The following is a 25,109-nucleotide window of genomic DNA, read 5'->3' as shown; positions in this document are numbered from 1 at the left end:
GGATTTGTAAGAAGATAGACATTATAGATGACCTATTATTATGATTTTATTTCTGTAAACGTATAGGTGTAAAATCATGTTGATGCTTGTATGCCAGACCACTTCCATTATGCAGATTTCGTGACATCACTAGAATGAACTGCCAAGAAACCGTTCTAATGCCACCATACGCTGATGCCTTGTCTTTGTAGGCTACAGCTAATTTTCTGGGATGCTCAGGCAATATTATACTCAAGACGCGGGGCGTTTAGTTTAAGTCCGGTGTTTTGCCAGCAGATCAACTCATTTGCAACCGTACGGTATATTCATTGTGTCACACGCGCCTTGGGTTCCTTTTGTGGCGCCGGGGTTGCTAGAGGAGGTTGAATTTTAAACAATAGAGCGCAAAATACAGTCCTGCTCGTCGGAGCTTGTTACAAGGACGGAAACCTACGACTGGAAAGCGAGCAGCTGTGACAAAGAACATGAAGAAGCTTGTGCACTGATTTGTTTATAGTAATCACTGGATATATTTCTCGAAACATTGTCTGACATCCTCAAGGAGAAAACATGAATTCAGCTGAAGCAGCCGAGGAGGGACCAAATGATTCCGATACGGATGCGTTTTTCAAAACAGGTAGGGGGAAAGTATTTGAAAACAGTTCACTCTAAGTATAACGTTTTGATACACGTACAGGCTGCTTTCCGGGGTAGACTATTGCCATGAATGTATAGCGAATCCATCTTTTGCTGTAGGGCTCATGGTTAATAGCCCCAGATGGTTTCTGTTGGAGGATGCAAGTCCCTCAGAATTTAGGTACCACCAGTTCCCAACTCCACGGGTTATGGTGGGAAGCGTATGAAGGACACTGTTGCTTTTGTTGGATATTTAACGTTATACACACAGTATTGTATCACCTTGAACTATTGACTCACCTCTCTCTTACACACAAACACATGAGCTCTCTCTCTCTCTCACACACACACACACACACACAAACACACATACTAAATACTTGTTCCCAAGGAAGTTGCCAGCTTGAGATGACATTATACCATTCATCATATAGAGTGTGCACACCTCAGACTGCTTACACAAGTGTCTGTATCCATTACTGTGGGGGGCGGCGGGGGGGGGGGGGGCATCACAGTGCAAAAGGCAGTTTTTCAGGGACAAAGTTGACACCGGTCGTGTCATGTGTAATGTCTCATCACAGCCAAGTGTGTGTTTAGGATGTCAGACGGTGTGTCCCGGGGAAGTCTGCTGGGTGTGGGGTGTGTGCCGCACACATTCTGCATGCTCCACTGGAGAAGAGGGACACACCCTGACACTCCATCTCAATCTAGTCCAGTACATGGGCATTGCATACAGCTTTAGCTACCCACTAAAGAGTAGGTCTCATCTCACGTGAAGTGGCCTATCTCCATATACAGCCTAATCAGTGGGATGGGTAGTTGTTACAGGCTGGCCAAAATACAAAGTCTATTTGTCAAATAGAACAATATTTCCTAAATTTTTCACTGATTTTGATCAGGGGAAACTAGGCTTTGGTCAAACCTGGTGCACTATATCTTGAATACACCAGTCATAGGTAATAGGAGCGGGTATAGTAGTGAATTGTGGGGGTTCCCTAGTCTTCTACTCTAGTGTACCCTCCATTTTTTTAGGTCTGTTCAAAATGGGAGTAAACTCCCTTGTTCTTTTTGCAGAGGAAGTTCATACCAGTGGGCCCCGTACTGTTTTTATGCAAAGCATCCTCTTTGTATCTGTCTTCTATCAGGTGAGGACCAAGAAGGGGGACAAAACTGGGGGAAAGTGCCACCTTGGCCCAGGTACATTGTGCTTTTGGTTAAGGCCTTGTCCTCACACCGAGATGGATCTGTTAAAGCCCCTGCTGAGGAATATGACTTGTTGTGTTAGTATGGTGAAGACTAGACGAGGACATCTGCTCCTGTTCACCCTACTGCGATCTGTCTCTGATAGTTGTACTGATACACCATGGCAGGTCTTACCCTGAATGCAGGCAGGCAGACAAGGGGAGAACAGAAACCATAAAAGGCCTCTGGCTTGTCCCACTCATCCACAGCACAAATAAGACTGGGTGTTTGCCCTACAAAGAAAGACATTATGTGGCTGAATGAGCAGTAATCCTTTCACAACCGACGGTTGAAAGCGCAGTAAAGTGGGTTTATGTCTCGAGGCTCACAGGAGACTCCATCCTTACTTATTCAGAGCTTATAGGTAGATTAACCTTGAATGCAAACTTGAATTCACCCCTCTTTGTAAAATGGATTCCTAGTGGAAGGACAGGACAATTATGTGCCGGACATAATGCCTGAAAGTTTCACAAAGTAATCACTAATCAGAGTGCTTTGTGGAACTGTATTTTTTCCTTCAGTCTACCTTTTTGATGATATGTAATTGGTAGCCATGGCAATCACCTTACTGGGTAATTTTGCCTGCTGCTCTTGGCTTTTAACAAGTACGGCACTAGAAAAGCAAAGGCCAACATCAGTTCAGGTAATAATTGCTGGAGATTGACAAAGGGAAGCTTGTGGATCAATATCTGAATTGCTTTAACATTTCAGTCTGCAGGAACTGCAAGCTAAAAATCAAATACCTTGAGCAGCTGGTTGGGAAGGGCCTACTTTAGTTGATTAGGCCGTCCAGTGGTGAATATAAAGTAGGCTTATTACCTAAATTAACTGATAATATGATTATTGCTATGGCTTAAAACATGGTTATAAACACAGAGATAATGTATTGTATTTTGAAAGGACATTGTCAAGTGACAGTGAGAACTAGTTCCAGTCATTTTAAGCCCTCGCCAGTGTTTCAGCGCTGGAGATGTGAGTGGGGTGGAGTGTGTGGTCACAGAGCTTACTCAGACCTGCTAGGACAGCTGCTTGACCCTAGCGCCCCCAGGACCTTCATTTTACACTTCATTGTGTGGCATAGGACCTGCTCCGTGATCCAGTGTTTAAAAAATGGCACCCTATTCTATAGTGCACTCTGTTTGACCAGGTCTCATAGGGAATAGGGTACCTAGACAGTCAGTGGGGGTGCCATTTTGGATGTCCAAAAGGACACAATAGCTGTCTGGACTGGACAAAGCAGATAGCACTTTGGTTATGATGCTTATTATCTAAGATCACTGTCCCAGTTGGCAGAGGGGCAAGCCTCTTCATTTAATTTGAAAGGTCAACCACTGATAGCGCCACCTATTGAGGTAGTATCAAGCTATTGCTGATGAGGCTCCTTGGTTATTCAGTCACATGACTCATGTGTGACAGTGTTACGAATACGTATGTAGAAAGTCTCAGTGTAATTGGCTCCCTGGTCTCAAGAAAAAATGTGAGAAAGCTTTGTTCTGTCTTCACGTGAATTACCTTGTAGACCTGTAGAATAAAAAGTAACAGGGTCATTATTGCATGATTGTAACATCTTGTAATGTGTAACAGCTCTGCCCCACGTTACAACACCCCCTGAACATCTGCTCTGACCAATCACAAGGCAGGTCTGGTTCTGGTGATGTTGGCACATTTGCATTTTATAGTTTTTCACTATGATACTTTTGTTTAGATTAACAAGACTCGTTGCCTGATTTGCATGAGATGCATTTTTTTTTGTTTTAGCTTAAACTTTCAGGGTAACGTGAGACACTTTTCATGACAGATACCGCGGCTGCTGTCGTGTAAAGAGGATGTCTAGCTCAATGTGTATTGGAGTGGAATGAGCGGTGACATATTTGGTTTGGTTCTGTAGGTCCTCCCAGACCCAGAAACCGAAAAAATATATTTAATCGTTTGGAAGCAACAAAAAAGCTTGCATTCTGGCACTGAAAAACTATCAACAACCACAGCACTTGTTTTGTGGATAGCGTGATGTTATTTACAGTGTAAACAAAATTATCTGTGAGTTTATATGCCTTCCAGGTAAGGGGTCTGGCCAGAGTTCTGCATGCACATGTGATTGGTGCCACATGGCGCAGAAGGTTTGTCGTTGCTAGTGTAAATAGAAAGATTATATTTACATATTATGTTAATAATTATTGTTATCTAAATAGGCTGTTGGTGTTATCCAGAGCAACTTACTGAAACAATTAGGTTAATTACCTTGCTAAAGTCTGTAACACCAGATCTTTCACTTGCCAGCTCTGGATTTGAACAGGCTACCTTTTGGTTACTGGCCCACTTCTCTAACCATTAGGCTGTCTGCTGGCCCAACACATTAAAAAAGACAGTTAGTGAAAGAGAATGAAACACTGCCACTGATTTATTAATGTTCTCCCAGCAGTCTGAGAGCCAAGCGGGTTCCACCCCACTGAGACAAACCTTGGCCTGGGTATCTGCATATCTGAGCCGCCGCCCCCCCCCCCACACTGACTGGCTCAGCCTCAGTAGTTAATGGCTACTGTACTGTACTGCATGCTGCGTGGGTGGAAGAACAGTGGTCTCCGATGCCCCCACAGTCACCTGGAACAATGGTCGACCGCCTCTTTTCTCTCCGCCCCCTCTCCCTTGGGCCAGCCGGCTATGAGCACCGAGTTCCATCTGAACCGCGCTCCACTGCGCCGTCAGGGTGGCAGATGGCTAATTGGCCGACGTAACCACCGCGGTAACAGAGAGAGAGTGGGAGAAGATTTGCGAGGATTATTGAGTCATGATCTGACGTGGAGGGGGTTGGGGGGGGGGGGGGGGGTTGTGAGAAAGAGGGATGTCCCCAACTCCTAAAAGCAGCAGGCTCCTCACCGCTTGTATCAAATCAAATGATATGGGTGTGTTGTGGGGGACAGGCTGGTTGTTAAGCCTGTGAAGTTAATGGAGAGAGATCCTATTAGCTAACCCATCAGTGCTGCTGCTGGAAAATAAAGGCTTTTAGAGAAATTGACAAAGCTTTTTGTTTTGATAAAGAGTCTAAAGAAATTCACTGCAGTGTATTTTCTTTCATCAGAACAGGTCCCCCCCCCCTTTTTTTAATCTGCTGGTTATCAGGAGGGGTTGGGTGACTGCACACTTACTGTTGTTGGGATGTGGAGACTTTAACTTTTTTACGTTTTCATCTGTAATGTTATTTTTGTCATATTTAATACATGAGCTACTGCACAATTTTAAGAAGTCATTTTAACTGTGCTTAATTTTGTTTTATTGAGTCTAAAGCAATACTTAATACTAAATTCAAATCTTACATTCACAGAGACTATCATACATTTGAACATAATTAGTGGTGTGAATGCTATGTTTTTATTGAATTAATGTGCTGGCTATGGTTATGGGGTGTAGGTTTATTAAACCTGGGGAAACTAGCTTTCCATTTTTACCAGTGACATACAGGCTGCATCTCACATGGCACCAAGGCTCTAGACAAAATGTGTGTACTATAAGTAATAGGGTGATATTTGGGATGCAATCACAGCCGTCAGCTTAGACCACATGCTCACGCCTTCTATGCTACCTAGTTTAACAATTATTTTTATCCAATCAACTGGATTGGCCCTTTACTTTATTTCCCTCTGAAGCCTCAAGCTTTTTGTAAACTCCTGTCAGGAAATGTAACAGGCTTTCAATTGAAGATGGAAAGCAAACCTTATAATGTAAACTTAAAAGAGCAGGGGTTACTTCAAAAATGTTCCCAGCTGTTGCCATAACATGGCAACATTTTACATTAGCCTAGTTCTATAACGCTACATTTTTTGGGGGAAATTATAGTTATTATAAATTATAGTTTGAACAGCCATGAAAATAATAATATACCAGTAATTGCAATTCATTTGTTGTTTTTCAGTTACTTACCTATTTGTATGGCTCATCATTTTCCTCGCAAATCTGCAATCAGCTTCCAGCCCGCAGTTTCCCACGCGCCAGTGTGTGTGTGACAGAAATACTGCTGTATTTGTGGAGGAGGTGAGGAGAGGTTTTGTTTAGGTATTTTGCTAAATGTTGTACCTTTGTAAAAAAAATGACTAACTTAAATCGAATAAAACTCTGCATAGAAGGTGTAGCCTAGTTAGCTAGAAACGTTAGCTTGCTTCCTGGTGGTGGTCGAATAACAGGAAACGCTAGCCAACTTAAATACTAAACATGTCAGTCTAGAGTAGCTATCTAGACTGGCAAGTCCAGATGGGCCGAAGGTGTTTAGGTTTGCTTAGAATAGGTAGGGCACCAGTCCTATCTGGCGTGCCAATCCTGTTCTCTTCAGATGGGTGGACTGACTCGACTCAGTGAAAGTGTCACTGATGTAATGGCTGTGGAGACGCTGGTAAACTAATTACTTGGGGGTCAAGCACGGCACTGCCCTCGGAAAAAGTCAAATTAGCCACTCATTGCTGTAATGGGAGGATGATAGTGGGATGGCTGGGTCCCAAGTGGGTGCCTAAGATAAGGGCCCATGCGGGCACTTTGAAGCAGAGGACAGAAGTAGCCTGCTGGTGTGTTTGTGTGTATGGAAAGATTAAACTCTCAAACACCACTTCAGATCAGTCCATGGGGAAGGAGCGCATGCCAGCCAGATGATACCATTGCATTTGGTTTGGATTCCTCTTGACTTTGTCTCGGATTAGACTGCTGCATGCTCATAGGGAAACCTCCACTCCTCCCTCCGTCCTCCTATCCCGCTTTCATTAACAGGGGCTTGTTAGGTGTGGTTTGACCGCTCAATAGTGGTCTTAGTCTCAGTGTATTGTTGCTTGGCCCCTCAGTGGAAACATTGCAGGAATATCAAGGGAGTAATATAGCCCGGATATAATGACTAAATAATAATGGATATGAGTTAGTCGTTTTGAGGGGAGAACTAGAATACTATTGTGCTTCATAAGAAATGCCCCTTTGCCCTCACTTCCTGTCCAGTCTCTACGTCTGTATATGCCATGCTTTTTTCCTTGACGGTGACCTCTCTCCTCTGAGCACTCAGCCCCGACTCACCGACAGCCACAAGGTCACATGGGATGGAACTGGAGAGCACTCATGCATTTTTCATCATCTCCGGCTCTGCTCTCCTCCAGTCAACTCCCTGTATTCCTCTAGGGGAGGGATCAACAACAGACCTTGTTGGCCCCCCAAAGGTGGTCTCGACTGGTCTAGTGGTCTGGGCAGCTGCCCCCCCCCCCCTACTTTCCCCATCTTCTCAACACTGTCCAGTCAAACAATGAACAACAAAAGCAGTGCCACTGCCCAACTTCTTAATATATAAATAACAAATAAAATAATGATGCACCATCCACTCAGACAAAACTTGTCCCGCTACTAAATCTAGATGCCAGCCCCTGGTAAAGTGCTCTGTCGGTGCTGGGCCGAGTCTCAAACGACACCCCATTTGTTATATACATAGTGCACTCATTTTGACTCAAGCACTGTGGACCCTGTGCGAAAGTAGTGCACTGTTTTGGTAACGGGAGTCCATTTGAGGCGCTGCCCAGAGCTGGCTGGACTGGACGACTACAAGGCTCCACTGTCTGTCATGACTCCCATTAGACGTCTGCGCTAAAGATGCCCTGTGCAGCATCAGCTGCTGTGCTTGCTGTTTGTTTTTCGAAAAAGACTCGTTTGGGAGGCGGGAGAGTTACTTGGTCGAAGGCTTCTGTTGATGACTACTTTGTTCCTCTCTGATGATTAATCTCCACCACTGAAACAGTGGAAGGTCTGGTGCGCGTGGAAGCGTCCCACAGCATAGGCCAAAGTGCTACGTAGAGACTCGGGTCTATGAGATGGGCAAACTAAAAGGCCTTTTGAGGCCCGCAGGTAATAACTGTTCATAAATAGCCAGCAAGAAACTGCGTCTTGTGGCATTTGGAGTTTGCCGTGTTCAGCGCACTTCCCACTAGATTGGTCTGAAGTCAACATGCACAGGAAAACACCGGGTAAGCCCGTAAGGAGAATAGACCTAGGCACCCGCTGTCCAAGAAAGATGCTTGGCTTTACGCTTTTCCAACACTGTGTTTCACAGTAGTGGGTACAGGGCCATCGGAGGAGGAGAGGATGTTAGGAGGATGTAAGAGATGCCGCAGGCAGATTCGACAGGAAGTGATGCCTGTAAAGCAACTGTCTCTCCCCCTTACATCTTTGGTCACTGATAACTGTAACAGGCACAGCTGTGTGTGTGTAGGGCCCACCCGAATAAAACGCACCCAAGACACACCACCACTGTAGTGTAATGACAGCGTTGTAGTATCAGAAAGGGCATTGGGCTTCAGTATCTATGCGGGATCTATCTATGCTTTTACTGTGGTAATTACAGCATTACTATGCTATGTAGAAAAACACCTTAAAGTGTTCCCCAAACACATTTGCTCCCACAGGGTTAGCCCATCAGACTGTGTCACTAACGTGTGGGAATGTAGGAGAGTGAAGTGTGTCAACGTGTTGATTATGTGTTGATCGGGAGTTGTAACCCACTGGTAACGCAGCGTCTTCCTCAAACATGAGAAATCGTCGAGTGTAAAGAAAACTGAATACTTAATTCTCTTCCCACAAATTCCCTGGACGTGCAGGTTCTGCTTATGTGGAGCTACATTCAAGCCATGCTGAGGACTTTTGGGAAGTCCGGCTGAACACACGTCATTATTGACAGACTGACCTTTCACACTGACCTCCGTTGTGCGTTCGGTAAAAACCGAGGCAGTAGTAGATGTGGTGAACGCCACATGCTGGGATGCACTACTTTGGTGTGTGTGTGAATGGAGACCCTGCTGTTGATGCTAAGTCTGCCTGTGTGAGTGTTGGAAACGGCATCATGTCGATGACTTCACATGTTCTTCTGAGGTTTTGGCTTGGGTTTCATTAACGTGTAGCATGGACTGAATTCTCCTGGCTCTACTCAGTACCACATGAAACATATAAACAGCCAGTGGAGACAGGGAGACTCAGCAATAATACAAGCCTGTTAAAGTTGTTTTCCTTGTGGTTGCATGGCTGAATACCACCTTCGGTTCTGGTTTCGGTGTTGATTTGGCCTGAAAATGATCAGTGATAGGATCTCTCCAACTCAGTCACATGCATTTAAAGGTATGCACAGACCCCACATGACCCATAAATGGACAGACTCGCAGGAGATTATGAACCTAAGTAGGATTTGAGGTTCTGTTAGCAGTTAGAGTTGGGGGTGAGTTCTATCTAGATCTGCTGGATAGTAGGGTTACACACACTCAGAGATTATAGTGGGTCCCTAACAAGGTACACGTTCACTTCACTGGACCAGTAATACCCATTTGTTAGAGATTACTAGAGACATCTGGTGAATCCCTTTGCCCAGGGAGAGACCAGCTCATCGCATTTGTAAAAAAAAGCCTTTAGACTTTGCCTAAGTAGGAAAATATGTCTTAGAGATCAGTGGGCCAGAGGTGGGGCTTGACCAGTCGTGGCTGTCTGCCCTTAGACCGAGGCTGCCTCCCTGGTCTCGTAGATAGCAGTGAGAATTTGCTCAACAATGTCCACAGAAGGTTGTTGGACAGGGTAGCTGTATATCAATGCAGTCTAGTGAATTGTGGTGGTTTGGCCTCAGAACCTGTCCTGGCCAAAACTCCCAAACCTGCTGGGAGTTGATATAACAAGGCACGACCATAATCATGAATTGTGCATCACAATTGGAATTGGAAGCGGAGAAAAAAATAAACAAATCCAAAAAACCGATCCACTAGGTATTTAATATCAGTGCACTACTTGAGGAATATTGTCTCATTGGGACAGTCTGTGAAGAAGTACACTTCATTTCAGTCCATTGCATTCCAGCCATGTCCCTTCCTGAGTGGGAAATGACTCCTTCAGCATAGTCAGGTCTGTGAAGAAGTTGAAAGGTGGTGAGCGCACGCTGCCCGAGCAGAGGGGCCCGGTTGCTTCATTTATTACTATTTATTATTGCTTAAGAGTGCTGTAATGGTAGAGTTTGCCCAGCGTCTAACACAGCTGCTGGGTTAATGAACGCACTGGGAGCGTCGGCACCCGAGCTGTGCAGCTGCAGTGCTCGAATAAACTAACCGTGTGAAAAAAGTGTTGTGTAGTAAGAGCCAACCGGACTCCATTCCAAGGATCATCCTCTGGCCTTTTCAAGGGATCAAAGCACCAAGAGTCCTTTACTCATCTCTGTTTGGATGCATATGCGTGTTTAACGTCTGGTGTAAATCAAACTCAGTTTTTTTATTGAAGAAGTGTTTTGCTCTTGGACAATAGATACAAAATTGCTAATCACAAATACCAACGGAAATGGAGCATCTGCCACATTTGGCTGCAAAAACTATTGAACCGAATTTAATCAAAATCCACAGACGTGTTGCCATTTAAGCAACGCTTTGTTTTTGATTTCTGGCCTCCGGTTTGAATTATATGCAACACTTGAGTTTCTGTTAGTCATTGGCACTTGTCAGCACTATTTCATGCCACCTGTGTTTATGGTTTACTAATTTACAGTTCACAGCCAGAAGATGTTCTATTAGCTTGATGGAAAAAGAAATGGATGTTTAACAATGGTTGGCTAATTACCAGCATCTCACTTTAAGCCTCATTCGCCATCACTGTTGGACCGATTGTGTTCCACCTGGCTAAACAACCTAATCGAATATGCCTGTAATTGAATGTATGCCTGCAATTCTATCAGAACTTAAACACAAGTGCATACAATAGGATTAATTCCATTTCATAGAACAGTGCAGGGAAAGAAGACTAAACATACACCCGGCTTCATGCTACTGTAGTGTGTTAAAGTGCTAGTTATATTTTATGGGATTTGGTCAGGCAGCACACAGGAATCTGCTCCTCGGAAAAGTGTGATGATGGTGCTGGAAAAGGCTGCTTTCAAAATATTGCAAGAAGGTAAAACTCCACATGTAGGGTCTTTGTGAAGGAAATATCCAGAGTTAAAGTGTCAGAAATGTGTTCATTTAACTTGGTTTTGGAATTTTCTCTGGCTGCTGTTGCATAGTCAGCTTTGGTGTCCGGTGGGCATCGTTTGCAGCGGTTTAGACGGCTGGATGGGCTTGGCGCATGTAGCGTGGACCGAAGAACCTGGAAAAGTCTGTGTTGCCTTTGACGTAAGACTCCCATTTCCCCATGGCTCCTTCTGGAGACGATAGAGAGAGCAATACCATTTGCTTCACCACTAATGGAGTTCTGCCAGCAGTGCAGTGCAGTAATAGCCATCTGGCTGAGGATCGGCAGAATTTTCACCACTTCGCCAACTGTGTGGTCGGTTTAGATTTTCCGAATCTATTTAATTTGGGCATTGGGAATGATGAATTTCTTGACTGGAGTTATTTTATAAGCTCTGCAGTGACCTCGCTTACAAAGTCATGCACCGCTGCGTCAAAGTGGAGTCTACTTCCTTTTCACCAGCAATTTAAGCTTATTTCCTCCTGGGAGTTTTTGTCATTCTTGCACTGTCATTGTGGATAGAAGCTGACTGCATGAAAGGAAAAGGAATACTGTGTCAAACCATGATTGGCGAAACAGACTCTGCAAATGGGGGCCTGTGAGGATTTTATTAATAGAACAAAGAGGAAAACCCGACCAATGGCTTTTCAGTTGAGTGAAAAGTAAATGTGATAGAGAAATCAACTTAATTAACTCCTGCTCTTTTGAACAGTCATAGCAGGATGGCTGCCAGGCTTATGACTATGACCAGCGGCTTTGGTTTGAAGTATCGATAGTGAAAGCTGCACATGGGATGCTAATCATGATATGCTACAAAGCTATCAAACAGATGGATGTACATTACCAGAATGAATGCTATGGATTAAGGACTCTTCTTTTGAATGATTTGATTATGAAAAAAACATACCAGAAACAAGGGTAATGTGAGCTGTTTATAGGACAAACTGTTGTCAATTGGTAAGCCATTTGGCGCCAGTGAGTACCTGGTTGTCATGCCTCTCTTAAGGGTCTGGCAGCAGCTGATGCCTAGTTCATGTATGCACATGTCTTCTGTAGTCGTCAGGTCTGGAGGCCCACTCCATTCCTCCATATACACTTCTGCCATAGTCATACAAGGCGTAGCCCAGCTGCTCCATCTGAGAAAACTGATACATATGACTGGAATTAAAAAGGGAAGAAAATATTGGGCACGGAGTTTCCTTTGGGAATTGCTATGGGAAACTGCCTCTTGGCTAGCTAACATGTGGTTTCATCCCGCTGATAGTAAAACAACAGTTGATTGTCTTAGAGGTCAACCAGTGGGTTTTGAAGCACGGTTTCTCCCAATCGCCCCCTTTCATTTCTGCAGTAGTATTTTTGTTTATTCAGTATCTGGAGTCTGGATGTGTGTATATTTTCCCCTATTATTCTATTACTTGGATCTGAGCTGTGCACATGAGAATCAAATGCCATTTAATTCCCGGCTTGTGTGGGATTAGACAGCTCATACAGGGAATTACTGCCGGCAGCTCAGCTGAGCCCTGCTGAGCACACAGTGGGACTTCAAAGATGTCAGCAGCTCCAATCAAGTCAGATTGAGTTCAATATCCCCATTCCCCAGGTCCCTTTTACTGCATACGTTCCAGGTGCCCAGTGATAGTGAAATAAAAGAAGGATACATGTTTTCTTTCTATCCCCAGACTAACCAAAGTCTACAGTGTGGATCTCAGTGATAGATTTATGAAAGACAAAAAAATAAAGCACAATACAGATGTGTTTTTACAACCTGCAAATCAGGGTTGCGCTAACATATCAATAGTCAATAGTATTTACTGTATCTGGGTGAAAAGTACATATGTCATTACAGGAACATTTCTCCATGGGGAACCTTAATTGGTCTCTATCATGTTTAAGATATTTCCAGGATACAAGATCTTTCACACATAATTTGCCAGAAGGAGCTAGGGAATGGGCTTTGCACGCTAAGCAATATATTCTGTTATGTCAGAACGTGTTTTAAAAGGTGAGTGAAGTCTAAAAAAAATGATGTAGTCATGTTCTGTTTAATTTCATATTGTTGTGTGTGTAGTCATGGTTGTCCTTGTTTGATAGAGCCATTGTGTGCCTTGTAATAATGTTCCTGTCAGGAAATACATATTGATTAATTTACAAGGTGTAAACATTTTCCCTTTAAAAAATACAAAAACTACAACGCTCAGGGGGTGGTACTTCCTGCTTTATCATAGTCCGTCTTCCACGGCGGGTATTCCAAAACCTCCTGGTAGATTGGGTACCACTTCTTGCAATGGCTTGTAATTTGAACCAAAACAGTTTTATCGGGACCAATTATAGTTAATTCTATTGATTTGTGCCTTGCTTATTGCTAAACAAACAGTGGCTGTGGGAATTAACGTACTGATTCTTTTTGTGAGGTTTAAAAACGACTAAATCTGGGGCTAACAATGTTTACCATAAAACATGCTTTGATACACTGCCGATTTTGCAGGTTTTCCTACTTACAAAGCATGTAGAGGTTTGTCATTTTTATCATAGGTACAGTTCAACTGTGAGAGACGGAATCTAAAACAATCTAAAACAAAAATCTAATTAATAATTTATATAATTAATTTGCATTTTATTGCATGACATATGTATTTGATCACCTACCAACCAGTAAGAATTCCGGCTCTCACAGACATGTTAGTTTTTCTTTAAGAAGCCCTCCTGTTCTACAACTCATTACCTGTATTAACTCCACCTGTTTGAACTCGTTACATGTATAAAAGACACCTGTCCACACACTCAATCAAACAGACTCCAACCTCTCCACAATGGCCAAGACTAGAGAACTGTGTAAGGACATCAAGGATGTCCAACCCCAAGAACACCATCCCAACCGTGAAAGCATGGAGGCGGAAACATCATTCTTTGGGGATGCTTTTCTGCAAAGGGGATAGTACGACTGCACTGTATTGAGGGGAGGATGGATGGGGCCATGTATCGCGAGATCTTGGCCAACAACCTCCTTCCCTCAGTAAGAGCATTGAAGATGACAAAGACCCGAAACACACAGCCAGGGCAACTAAGGAGTGACTCCATAAGAAGCATCTCAAGGTCCTGGAGTGGCCTAGCCTGTCTCCAAACCTGAACCCAATAGAAAATCTTTGGAGGGAGCTGAAAGTCCAAATTGCCCAGCGACAGCCCCGAAACGTGAAGGATCTGGAGATGGTCTGTATGGAGGAGTGGGCCAAAATCCCTGCTGTAGTGTGTGCAAACCTGGTCAAGAACTACAGGAAACGTATGATCTCTGTAATTGCAAACAAAGGTTTCTGTACCAAATATTAAGTTCTGCTTTTCTTATGTATCAAATACTTATGCCATGCAATAAAATGCAAATTAATTACTTAAAAATCATACAATGTGATTTTCTGGATTTTTGTTTTAGATTCCGTCACACACAGTTGAAGAGTACCTATGATAAAAATGACAGACTTCTACATGCTTTGTAAGTGGGAATTCCTGCAAAATCGACAGTGTATCAAATACTTGTTCTCCCCACTGTATAGGCTAACTGATGTCAAAATTCACAATGAATAGAGATTTGTCTACTGAATATTTTGCACGAGCAAACATTTTTTTATTGTTCTTTAAACAGCAAAAACAAATGCACATTTAGATACTTTGCTGTTATTCTGGATTCTGAACATTTTGTAGAATTAACAATGGTGTTTCATAGAACAATTTGGTGAGGAAAGCATGAATTTACTTAAATGTTATTGTTTGATTGTTAAAAAAAAATCACATTTTTGGTGTATTTTTAATAGTATTTCTAGTGTTTTCTAAGATAGTCATTTTGTTACGGCGTGGTATCTATGTTTGCTATGAATGCTGGACCTTGATTTTATGCACATTCGAATACAGAGGAAGCCGATACTTCCGGATTATACCGCAAATCTGCTCATTCTAAATTGTGTTGATGTTGTATTTTGACACACTTGTTTCATTGCTAAAATTAGTAAATAGTATGTTAGTAAAATAGCTATGGGGAAATTTCCCTTAAAGAGCAGGTTATGAATGTTGTGTGACAAGGTATGAAAGTAGAAACCCAAATTCAGGCTGTGTATGTTGTGCTGTGTGGTGCTTCTCAGCCCTGGCCAGGACCCAGCTAGTCATTGCATTGTTCATCTGCTGACTCAGCGCCCAGAAGGCGCTCTGTGGTTTAACACTTAGAAACGTCACTGAAGTCTTTTAGAAAATATTGATGTAGTTTCATAAGAAAGATTAAGTCTTTGACAATGTATTTTTTTGACTGTTTCACTAGAATTGGTTTGCTGAATTTTGCCCTGTAAACTCAAATATATTTACTTCAAAACTTTTTTGCATCTTTTAAAATTAGATGTTTGTTTCACTTCCATAACTGATAAAAAATGGTTTTCCTATGGCTCTCTTAGCAGGCAGTTGATTGAGCAACATTTAAAATATTGAATTGCAGTGAAATATGTTTTGAATGGCAATACAGAATTGTAAAAAATGTGAATTATATACCAGCAACCAAGTATCTCCAAAATGTTGAATTATATTTTTATTGGCAAATTCCTGTCTTAGAAGTTATCAGGAGCCAGACACCAGCAACACAGGGTACTGGGAATATAACAGTAGTGGGGCTAGTACAGGAATTAATCAGGTATCAATGTTTTTGAATGTTAAAACCTTTCATCTAAATCAGGGCCACTGAGTAAGGGAAGTGTTCAGTTACAGCTATTAAAGGATGGTGTTTATTGAGGAATAGAATCACATGGAAAATACTATGTAGGAAAACAAAAGGGAATGTCTTTGGGTTTCTTTTTCATATTCTGCTCACACATTTTCCACCATTCTAGTTTCTTTCCAACCTTGCTCTGTTTTGCACCCGGCACTTGAATAAAACTCTGCCTAATCAGGCTCTTTGACAGACAAGGCCATTCTTTGTAAATATCTGTGCGTTGATTTGATTTATGAACTTCAGCTGTGTGCTGTTTGTGTTTAATAGAAGGAAAAGCTCATTGTTATTGCAGTGGAAACAATGGATTACGTTTCTCACTCTGAGTCAATTATCCAGAAATGTGCGCTATCTGAACTTTGAGAGAATGCAACCAAAAATAGTATTTTTACAACTCTTAACTGCAGCAAGAGAGAGAAAGAGTGGGTGTTTAATTACTACCCCGTACAACATACCTTGCCTTCTCCTGCTCTGATTGTTTCTGTTGCATTTTGTTTAATTTCCTGAATGCAGCCATAATTTTGAAGTGGATATGGTCTGATTTAGATTTTTTTTCATCGTCTCTGTGAAATGTTGGGTTTTGGAGGTGTGAAGTGCACGGGGGAGGATATGTGTCTGGCGTTCCGCCCAACTGTCCTATGTTATTACCCAGGGCTTTTAAGGAGATGGAATATGGCATGAAGTAGAGACAGCATGCAAAACACTCGCCTTCGACCATGTTAGAAAACGGAGAACGACTGGTGAATGACTGATGATTGATGCTTGCGTGTAATAACGGCCACTTACACATTCCTCTCAAATGTATAATGCATGCGCTGCCTAGCAACTTCAACTCTGTGAAAATGATGCATGTGGAGATTGTGTGAGACCATTGGTCTCTCGAAAAAGCACTGGGCTGGTAACTTGTGTGCTCGTTTATGGCAAGGCTGTGGGCTGGAAATGTCAATCCCTGAAGCCCTGGTGATGAATTTAGTCCTCTCTGCAGGTGAAACTGAGACAGTAGCATCAGGCTCTGGCCGGAATGTCCTCAGACAGTTGTGAGGGATGAAGGAAAGGCGGCGTGAAATGCTAGCACCTTTCCTTTTGCTGTGCAGGCAGCTCATGAAAATGCACAGTGTTTCATTTTATGCCCGGAGAGGGATAGAAGAGCATAAGTCTGCCTTAAAATACCCTCAGGGTTTCCGGTGCTGTGTGGCACCAACCTGCCTGTAACTGGAATAGACCCACTTTGGTTGCAGAGGAACTGCAATAAGAACATTTCTGCAGTGCTGTTAAGGGGTAAGCCTTTTTATGGTGGCTGACAAAACTCAGTCAGCCCTGTCTGAGCCACAAGGGCCAGTGCATTTGTTTGAGGTAGGTGATAGTGGCAGGTAGTGAACGTGTTTAATTCAAAATGGTCACCATTGTCTCTCCTTGTTACATGATGTCCAGGTTGTTTTCCCCCTGGACCGGGCCTGCTGAATCCAAGCTCCTTGTGTTTCAGGTTCCTGGCCTCTTCAGGAAGTACTCATATAGTAGCAGGGGGCTTTGAAGCCTGACAGACACCAGAGAGCAAGTGGGTGCTGTTGACGGCTCATTATCCAAGACATGCCTGGCTCACCATACCTGCTCTCTGTTGTCAAGTGTCTTTTAGGGTGGGGGGGGGGGTTGTGCTAGTTACCTCCACTTAAAGTGAGGGGAATCACCCACCTGCCATAATCTGAGTGTTTATTTAAAAAATGACAGTGCTTCTCATACATCAACATCATTGTTCCTCATACGTGCATAACTTGAATAGCTAGTTAACAGTTATTACTAAACTGTGTAATAATACATGCAAGCTCACGAATGTTAGTCAACACAAAGTTGTCATCAGTAATTAAGTCGTTGATGCCGGCACAATTCTAGTTTGCTTTCAAAAGTATAGCTAACTACAAACATACTGTAATAATTCACATTCATTCATATTCAAGCCCCAAAGTATGTAGGTATTAAACTTAAGCAACAATTAGCAATAAGTCAAGCAAACTTGACTTATTGCAACAAATCTCATTTAAAAGGGATATAACTACAAATGGCTTATTTTGATCTCTGGATAATTCAAATGCCTACAGCATTTAAATTCCCCCAACAAGAAGACTGTGCAACTTAAACCTGGCATCCATTTGGCATGTGGTAAGGTTGACAAACCAGTTTCTAATGAATTCCTGGTTCATGTTTCCTTGCCCACCATACTGGTCATAGGCAAATTGTACTCTGCCATAACATCTGCCCCTCCCCCTAATCATGCTGTTTTCCAGATGTTTAGCTTAGGGAAGCAAGCAGCTAACATGAATTGGCACAGCACGCAGGTCTTTACTGGACTGGAAGTGTCCCTGTTCCCACAATGCATTGTCTTCACTGAGCAGCTGAGAAGTGATGATGTCATAGTGTGCAGTGGGCGGCAAGGGACACAAGCTTTGGACCAGTTTTAAACGCTGGTGGTGTAGGCTTCACAGCAGCTGTCTATCTTTTTGTCTGTCCAGACAGTTAGACACATGTCCAATTGTACTTAAGGTATAACAACGCCAACTATGCGCTTGATATGACTTCCTTGGTTTTGAGACTGCCAGCATGCGTCACTCCTTCAATTAGACTGCTGCATGTAAAAAATGTCACGGTGCCACACACGCATTCCTACCCGCCACCAAGTCAAAAATGTGTCTTTCTGGTTGAAATGACATCTTTCTGTTTGAAAAACGTTTAAAATGATGTACTTCAAATGACTTTGCTCAGTGGCTTTGAATTACATCCGTCAAGGCATAGAACGTGACGCACGTATAATACAGCATTTTCTACAGATGCGTGCAATGAAATCAACCACTGTTTACAGCTGCCAATTATAGCTCAGCATTGACTACATGATTACTTCACCGGTCAATATCAGAGAAGTCATTAGAGACAGTGAGCTCAGCTAGCCCAGTCTCAATGAATCCCCGCTGACCAGACCAGACTTACTGGTGCTGCAACAGAGAGACATTCTAGACCAGCGAGTCTCAGTGGAGCGGCCATACAAGGGCTCTTACCTTTTTTGATTTAAATCAGTTGCTTAATCTGTTGCTTGTTGAAATGTGTGTTTAGACTGGATAAGTTGGATTTTTTTTTAAACGGATCCACTACAGCTGAACAAACACAGACCAGGAGTTTGGAGTATATAGCCAGAAAAATAGGTTTGAACCTAAGCTTTGGTGGTAATGTGAGGTACCAGTCTAGATATGCAGCATATAGTATCTATAGGGTCTGTTTTCCATGGACATATGTGGTTATGGTTTGAGTAAAGGAAATGTTGAATATATTTGCAGCTGGCCATCATGGAATGATATAAGGTAGAGGGAAACAATTTTTTTAACACTGATACGGATTTTGTATTTTGACATGTTGCCTGAACACAAAAAGCTTCACATGAAATGTACTTGTTCTTCAATGTATTCCTGCAGAAACACTTATTCCTGTAGGGTTAGGGTCTTTTTCCAGGTGTATGCTGTAAGACCTTCAGTAAAACATTTGCTTGGAACAGAGCTTCAGCAAAGGAGACAAATGGGCTTTTCTGACCCTCAATCTGTCACACTGTGAAAAATGTTGATGTGTGAACAGAAACATTCATCCTCATTCATTCTCCTGCTGCCTAAAAATTTCCCTCTTCCGAATATGATTAGGGTCAGGGTGTTACTGTGGCAGCTGTTGCTAAGATCCAGATTTTGAACCCCAGGTCTCACCTGCCATTTCTCCATGCCATTTATACCATGAGAAATATATATACATCCAAACGTGACAACTGACAGGAATTCAAGACGATCGCTTGATGGGAGCTCTACATAAATAGGACTGATTTTCTGTGGGAGATGACTATAAAGCATAACCATATCACACTCATGAGAACCACATTGAAATGAGGGATGTATTCACTCATATTTCATTCATACTTTCCCCATACTCTCAGTTGGAGACAACTGTTTTAACCAGATGGTTCTTTCAATGCTGTCCACCCATTATCATTTCCTTGATCTGTATGCAAAACAGAAACCGTTATTCAAAATGAGAATCCAATGGCTTGTCAGCAGACCAACTGTCAAATCGCCTTATTGCTAACATAACAGTCCAACTGCTGCTTTATGACACCTTATTTCCAGTGTTCCACAGCTTGACCTGGAAGGAGTCAGTTTTTTTGGGGAAATAAAACCAATGACATAATTGATGATTGCATTCTCCATTTCACCTGTCAAATACATTTTCTTTTTGAGGTTTATCATTGTTGCCCAGAATAGTTAAGCCAGTCACTTGTTTGGGAAGCTGTTAAGTCCACTGAATATAGTTTAACATAGTTTGCTATGTAAATGGATGATTAATAAGTAGGGCATAGAGTAAGCTTTCTGTTGTGTTTATTAAATACTTAAATTCAGTCTGAAAAAGCAGATTTCCATTGATTTTGATCATGTTTGAGCATTCAAACATAGTATAAAGCCTAATAATTCATAGAATTGCAGGACATGATCTCAAAAACACATGCATTTTGTCTCAACTTTATTGTGAAATGTGTAGACTTGCAGCAAAGTTAGCATTAATACTGTGCAGCCAAATATTCTCTCTGCTGTAAAGGGTGCCACATGTTTTTGCCCCTGGAACAAAACAAATGTTACGAATAGGGCTACACAATTATTCAAATTGAAAGGAAAATAGAAATACACTGATGAGCTGAAACATTATGACCACCTGCCTAATATGCTGTTGGTCCTCCATGTGCCACCAAAACAGCGCCAACACTAAAGCATGGACTCTACAAGTCCCCTGAAGGTGTCCTGTGGTATCAGGCACCAAGACATTAGCAGCAGATCCTTCAAGCCCTGTAAGTTGCGAGGTGGAGCCGCCGTGGATCGGACTTGTTGGTCCAGCACATCCCACAGATGGGAATTTGGAGGCCAGGGCAATACCTTGAACTATTTATCATATTCCTCAAAACAATCGAGAACAATGTGTGCAGTATGGCAGGGCACATTATCCTGCTAGTCTGCAACAATGTTTAGTTAGGTGGCACGTGTCAAACTGACGTCCACATGAATGCCCGGACCCAGTAGAACTTTGCCCAGAACATTACACTCCACCGACTTGTTGTCTTTCCGCAGTGCATCCTGGTGCCATCACTTCCCCAGGTAAACAGTGCACCCGTACACGCCCGTCCAGTGATGTAAAACAAATGGGCCTCATTCTACCACTGCTCCAAGGTCCAGTTCCGGTGCTTTCATTGTAGGCACCTTCGACGGAGAACGGGTCATCATGGGCACTCTGACCGGTCTGTAGCTACGCAGCCCCATATGCAGCAGGGTGGGCTGTGCGTTGTGACACATTCCTCCCATAACCAATATAAAACATTGCCTGTGCCACAGTGGACCTTCTGTCGGTTCAGAACAGACTGGATAGCCTTCGTTGCCCTTGTGCATCGATGAGCCTCGGGCGTCCAACACGTCGCCGGTTTGTTGTTTGTCCCTCCTCAGACATCTGTTGGTAGGTACTCGCCACTGCTGACCGGGAGCACCCCTCACCGTTTCAGAGATGTTCAGACCCAGTCGTCTGACCATAACAATTTGGCTCCTGTCAATGTCGCTCAGGTCTTTACTCCTGCCAATTTCTCCTGCATCCAGCACATAGACCACCATCTAATCTACCCAGACCTTGACATGTGGCCTTGTTAGGAGATGATTAATGTTATTCACTTCACCTGTGAGTGGTCATGTTTTGGCTCATTAGTGTATACACTCACCTAAAGGATTATTAGGAACACCTGTTAAATTTCTCATTAATGCAGTTTTCTAATCAACCAATCACATGGCAGTTGCTTCAATGCATTTAGGGGTATGTCCTGGTCAAGACAATCTCCTGAACTCCAAACCAAATGTCAGAATGGGAAAGAAAGGTGATTTAAGCAATTTTGAGCGTGGCATGGTTGTTGGTGCCAGACGGGCCGGTCTGAGTATTTCACAATCTGCTCAGTTACTGGGATTTTCACACACAACCATTTCTAGGGTTTACAAAGAATGGTGTGAAAAGGGAAAAACATCCAGTATGCGGCAGTCCTGTGGGCGTAAATGCCTTGTTGATGCTAGAGGTCAGAGGAGAATGGGCCGACTTATTCAAGCTGATAGAAGAGCAACTTTGACTGAAATAACCACTTGTTACAACCGAGGTATGCAGCAAAGCATTTGTGAAGCCACAACACGCACAACCTTGAGGCGGATGGGCTACAACAGCAGAAGACCCCACCGGGTACCACTCATCTCCACTACAAATAGGAAAAAGAGGCTACAATTTGCACAAGCTCACCAAAATTGGACAGTTGAAGACTGGAAGAATGTTGCCTGGTCTGATGAGTCTCGATTTCTGTTGAGACATTCAGATGGTAGAGTCAGAATTTGGCGTAAACAGAATGAGAACATGGATCCATCATGCCTTGTTACCAGTGTGCAGGCTAGTGGTGGTGGTGTAATGGTGTGGGGGATGTTTTCTTGGCACACTTTAGACACTTAGTGCCAATTGGGCATCCTTTAAATGCCACGGCCTACCTGAGCATTGTTTCTGACCATGTCCATCCCTTTATGACCACCATGTACCCATCCTCTGATGGCTACTTCCAGCAGGATAATGCACCATGTCACAAAGCTCGAATCATTTCTAATTGGTTTCTTGAACATGACAATGAGTTCACTGTACTGAAATGGCCCCCACAGTCACCCGATCTCAACCCAATAGAGCATCTTTGGGATGTGGTGGAACAGGAGCTTCGTGCCCTGTATGTGCATCTCACAAATCTCCATCAACTGCAAGATGCTATCCTATCAATATGTGCCAACATTTCTAAAGAATGCTTTCAGCACCTTGTTGAATCAATCCCACATAGAATTAAGGCAGTTCTGAAGGCTATATATATAGGAACACCATATTAGTATGGTGTTCCTATATATATGTTCCTGTATATGTGTTTATATATAATATGCGTGTGTGTGTGTGTGTGTATATATGTAAAATCTACATTCAATATATTGAATACAATACAAGATGATTGTATTGTTAATACATTTTATGTATTTTTGTCAGGTCCTGGCTGGGGGCCTCTGGGCATCTCTATGCTCCTGGGGGCCACAGTCAGTGCTTGGCCACAGAGGTGCCTCTAGACATCTCTGTGCTGCTGTTTTTTTTGTTCTCCCCAATTAGTGGTAGCTGCCCCACGTTGCCTCTAATTGGGGACCCTATTTAAGTTGCCTTTTGTTTATGGTTCATTGTTTGCACTGTAGCCCTCAGGTCGAGGTATGTGGCTGCTTTGGTTTGTGCTGGAGAGTTATTTTTATTTTTTTAAAAAGCTGTTACCCTCTCGCCCTTCCCCAAGTGGCCTGCCTTACCTGCACCATGACTTTTAGGTATTTGGGCTCCCCTTTTTATACTGTGCTGATAGTCATAACCCACGTTTCAAGGGACAGGGATGTTGATATGAAAATCTGGATACTGCCCAACCCTACACTTATTGTAGCCGCTTACTGCATTCCACACTGGACATATTATCTGATGGACTCTTCACTGCACAGCACTATGTAATTGGATAAAGGAAATGAAACAGACATTGTTTTAATAGCTGGGGCTGAAACCTGTATAAGATCAGTGTTGTTTTTCAATCTATTTGCCTTGTTCTTGCTGAAAGGCCTAGCATGTCTTTGGAATGAACCTGACTACAGTCTGTCATTCCATGCTTAGATCTTACATCATTAACTCTCTCTCATTTTTCTGTCTTTTCCCAGTGGGCCGCTGCTCCTCTCTCTCTGCTGCAGAGTGACACCAGAGCTCATGACTGCTCTCTGAGAGAGAACCCCTTGCTGTGATGTCAGACCACTTGAGTGGGGACGGTCTATCATGCTTTATTATTAAATGACAGCACAACAGCAACATCTTTTGAAGAGCTCTATTCTGCCGAACAGTGTCTCAGTCTGAGAAGTCAGCACGAATACCATTCTGCTATTCCCTCATATAGAAATGCCAGGGAAAGGAGGGCGTGATACTCACCTGTCAGTCTTTATGCACACAAGGCGGTGAGGTCAGAGGGTTAGGTCGGTCTTACAGCCAATTGCCTGGTGAATCACTTCAGCCTTCTTAGCATTCTCCATAGGTTTGGCTATGGGTGTGAAATGAACTCCTGATTTACACCCATTACACCCTTACTGTTCAGGAAGTATGCTCCGATTCCTGTCTGCTCTTGGGCTTTATGACTCATAGTGTCGGTGCAGGGGAGGGAGCCGTCTGAGGCTGAAATCAAATCTTGCTGCCGCTGTTTGCTTTCACTCAAGTTTGGAGTTAGGGAAAACCGTATTTCATCTCAGAGATTTCATCTGCAGTGAAATTTTGTCTTGAACACCATTGAACTTACAGAAGTTTGGAGGGTAATATTTATGTCAGATCCAACACAACCTCCCCTCCCCCATGGATCTATTTCCCCCCACCTATTCAGAGCAAGAGGTGAATGTGCTTCATTGTGAAATAAAAAAACACCCGTCTTTTAATTAGATTTTTTATTAGGCATATCTGAATAGTTGAGAGAGATAGTCAAACGGTTATCTGGGCTTATTAGACATGGCTGTCATTCCAACCACATCGTTATGGTAGTTAATGCCTGTACTTGATGTGGAATATTTAAGAATTCTTGGCTGGCTGAAACGCATCCAGGATCACTTGTGGAGAAGACTTTGCTTTATGCCTCCGGGGTTGAAGCAGTAGATACCCTGGCTGCAATACCAACGCCATCCATTTATTACACTACAAACATGCACGATAATTAAGAGCACTACATTCCACTGAATCATACTGATTTCCATTAGGGAAAATACATTGTTGTTCTTCCTAGTAGAATCCAGTTGAGTGCAATTGACTGTGCAGCTAGTTAGAGTAAAAGCTGCCCTATTTCTATGTAGCATCTCATACATATTGCCCTTCAGCGTTTCCCACTAGGTCGTCTGGCATCTCTGATCACTGCAGGGGAAGTGAACAGGTTGCTCCCTGAATGGTCTTGACAGACCAGAGGAACGGACCGGCACCAGGATGATAAACGGGTCCATTTGAAAATCTTGTTTTTCGAGAATGGTGTTTGCGTATGTATAGGTTGATTATTTGCTTTTAGGGATTCTGTAGAGTCAGGCCAATACGCTGTTTGCAAGAGGAGCTAAAAGACATCCTGTAGGGAGATTTGAGACTCAGATTTTGTGATTTAGTGCTCCAAACATATTTCTCACCATAGGGAAGACAAGAAAAAAGTAGTTTTGATCCTTCATGGAAAGAAAAGTATTGATGTTTTGGTGCGGGCATAGCAAAGTAGCTCAAAAACAATATTTGTCAAAAATATTGTCAACATTTTTGGATATATCATTAAAATTGTCCATGATAAGTAACTGTATCCCACTCATCACTAGGATACATTGTGACATTCTGTGATACCTTTGATTAGTGATTCATTATCCCTCGGTAATGACAAGGTGTGTTACTTGTG

General features: G+C 42.9%; 1 protein-coding gene across 4 annotated transcripts in view; it reads left to right on the top strand.

Annotated features, from left to right (window-relative positions):
* kalrna (kalirin RhoGEF kinase a) overlaps positions 1-25,109 on the top strand; it is a 175,677-nt gene continuing 150,568 nt past the window's right edge. For 2 of the 4 annotated variants that reach the window (XM_020054882.3, XM_010879791.5), the window contains exon 1: positions 1-616. In XM_020054882.3, coding sequence (XP_019910441.3) covers positions 550-616 — 67 coding nt within the window. In that variant the 5' untranslated portion in view covers positions 1-549. The remainder of the gene's footprint in view (positions 617-25,109) is intronic. The other 2 variants (XM_020054883.3, XM_020054881.3) reach the window with 2 other exon arrangements.

Source organism: Esox lucius, chromosome 16 (genome assembly GCF_011004845.1).
Source record: "Esox lucius isolate fEsoLuc1 chromosome 16, fEsoLuc1.pri, whole genome shotgun sequence".
NCBI lineage: Eukaryota > Metazoa > Chordata > Actinopteri > Esociformes > Esocidae > Esox > Esox lucius.
This window is presented reverse-complemented; position numbering and strand designations above follow the sequence as displayed.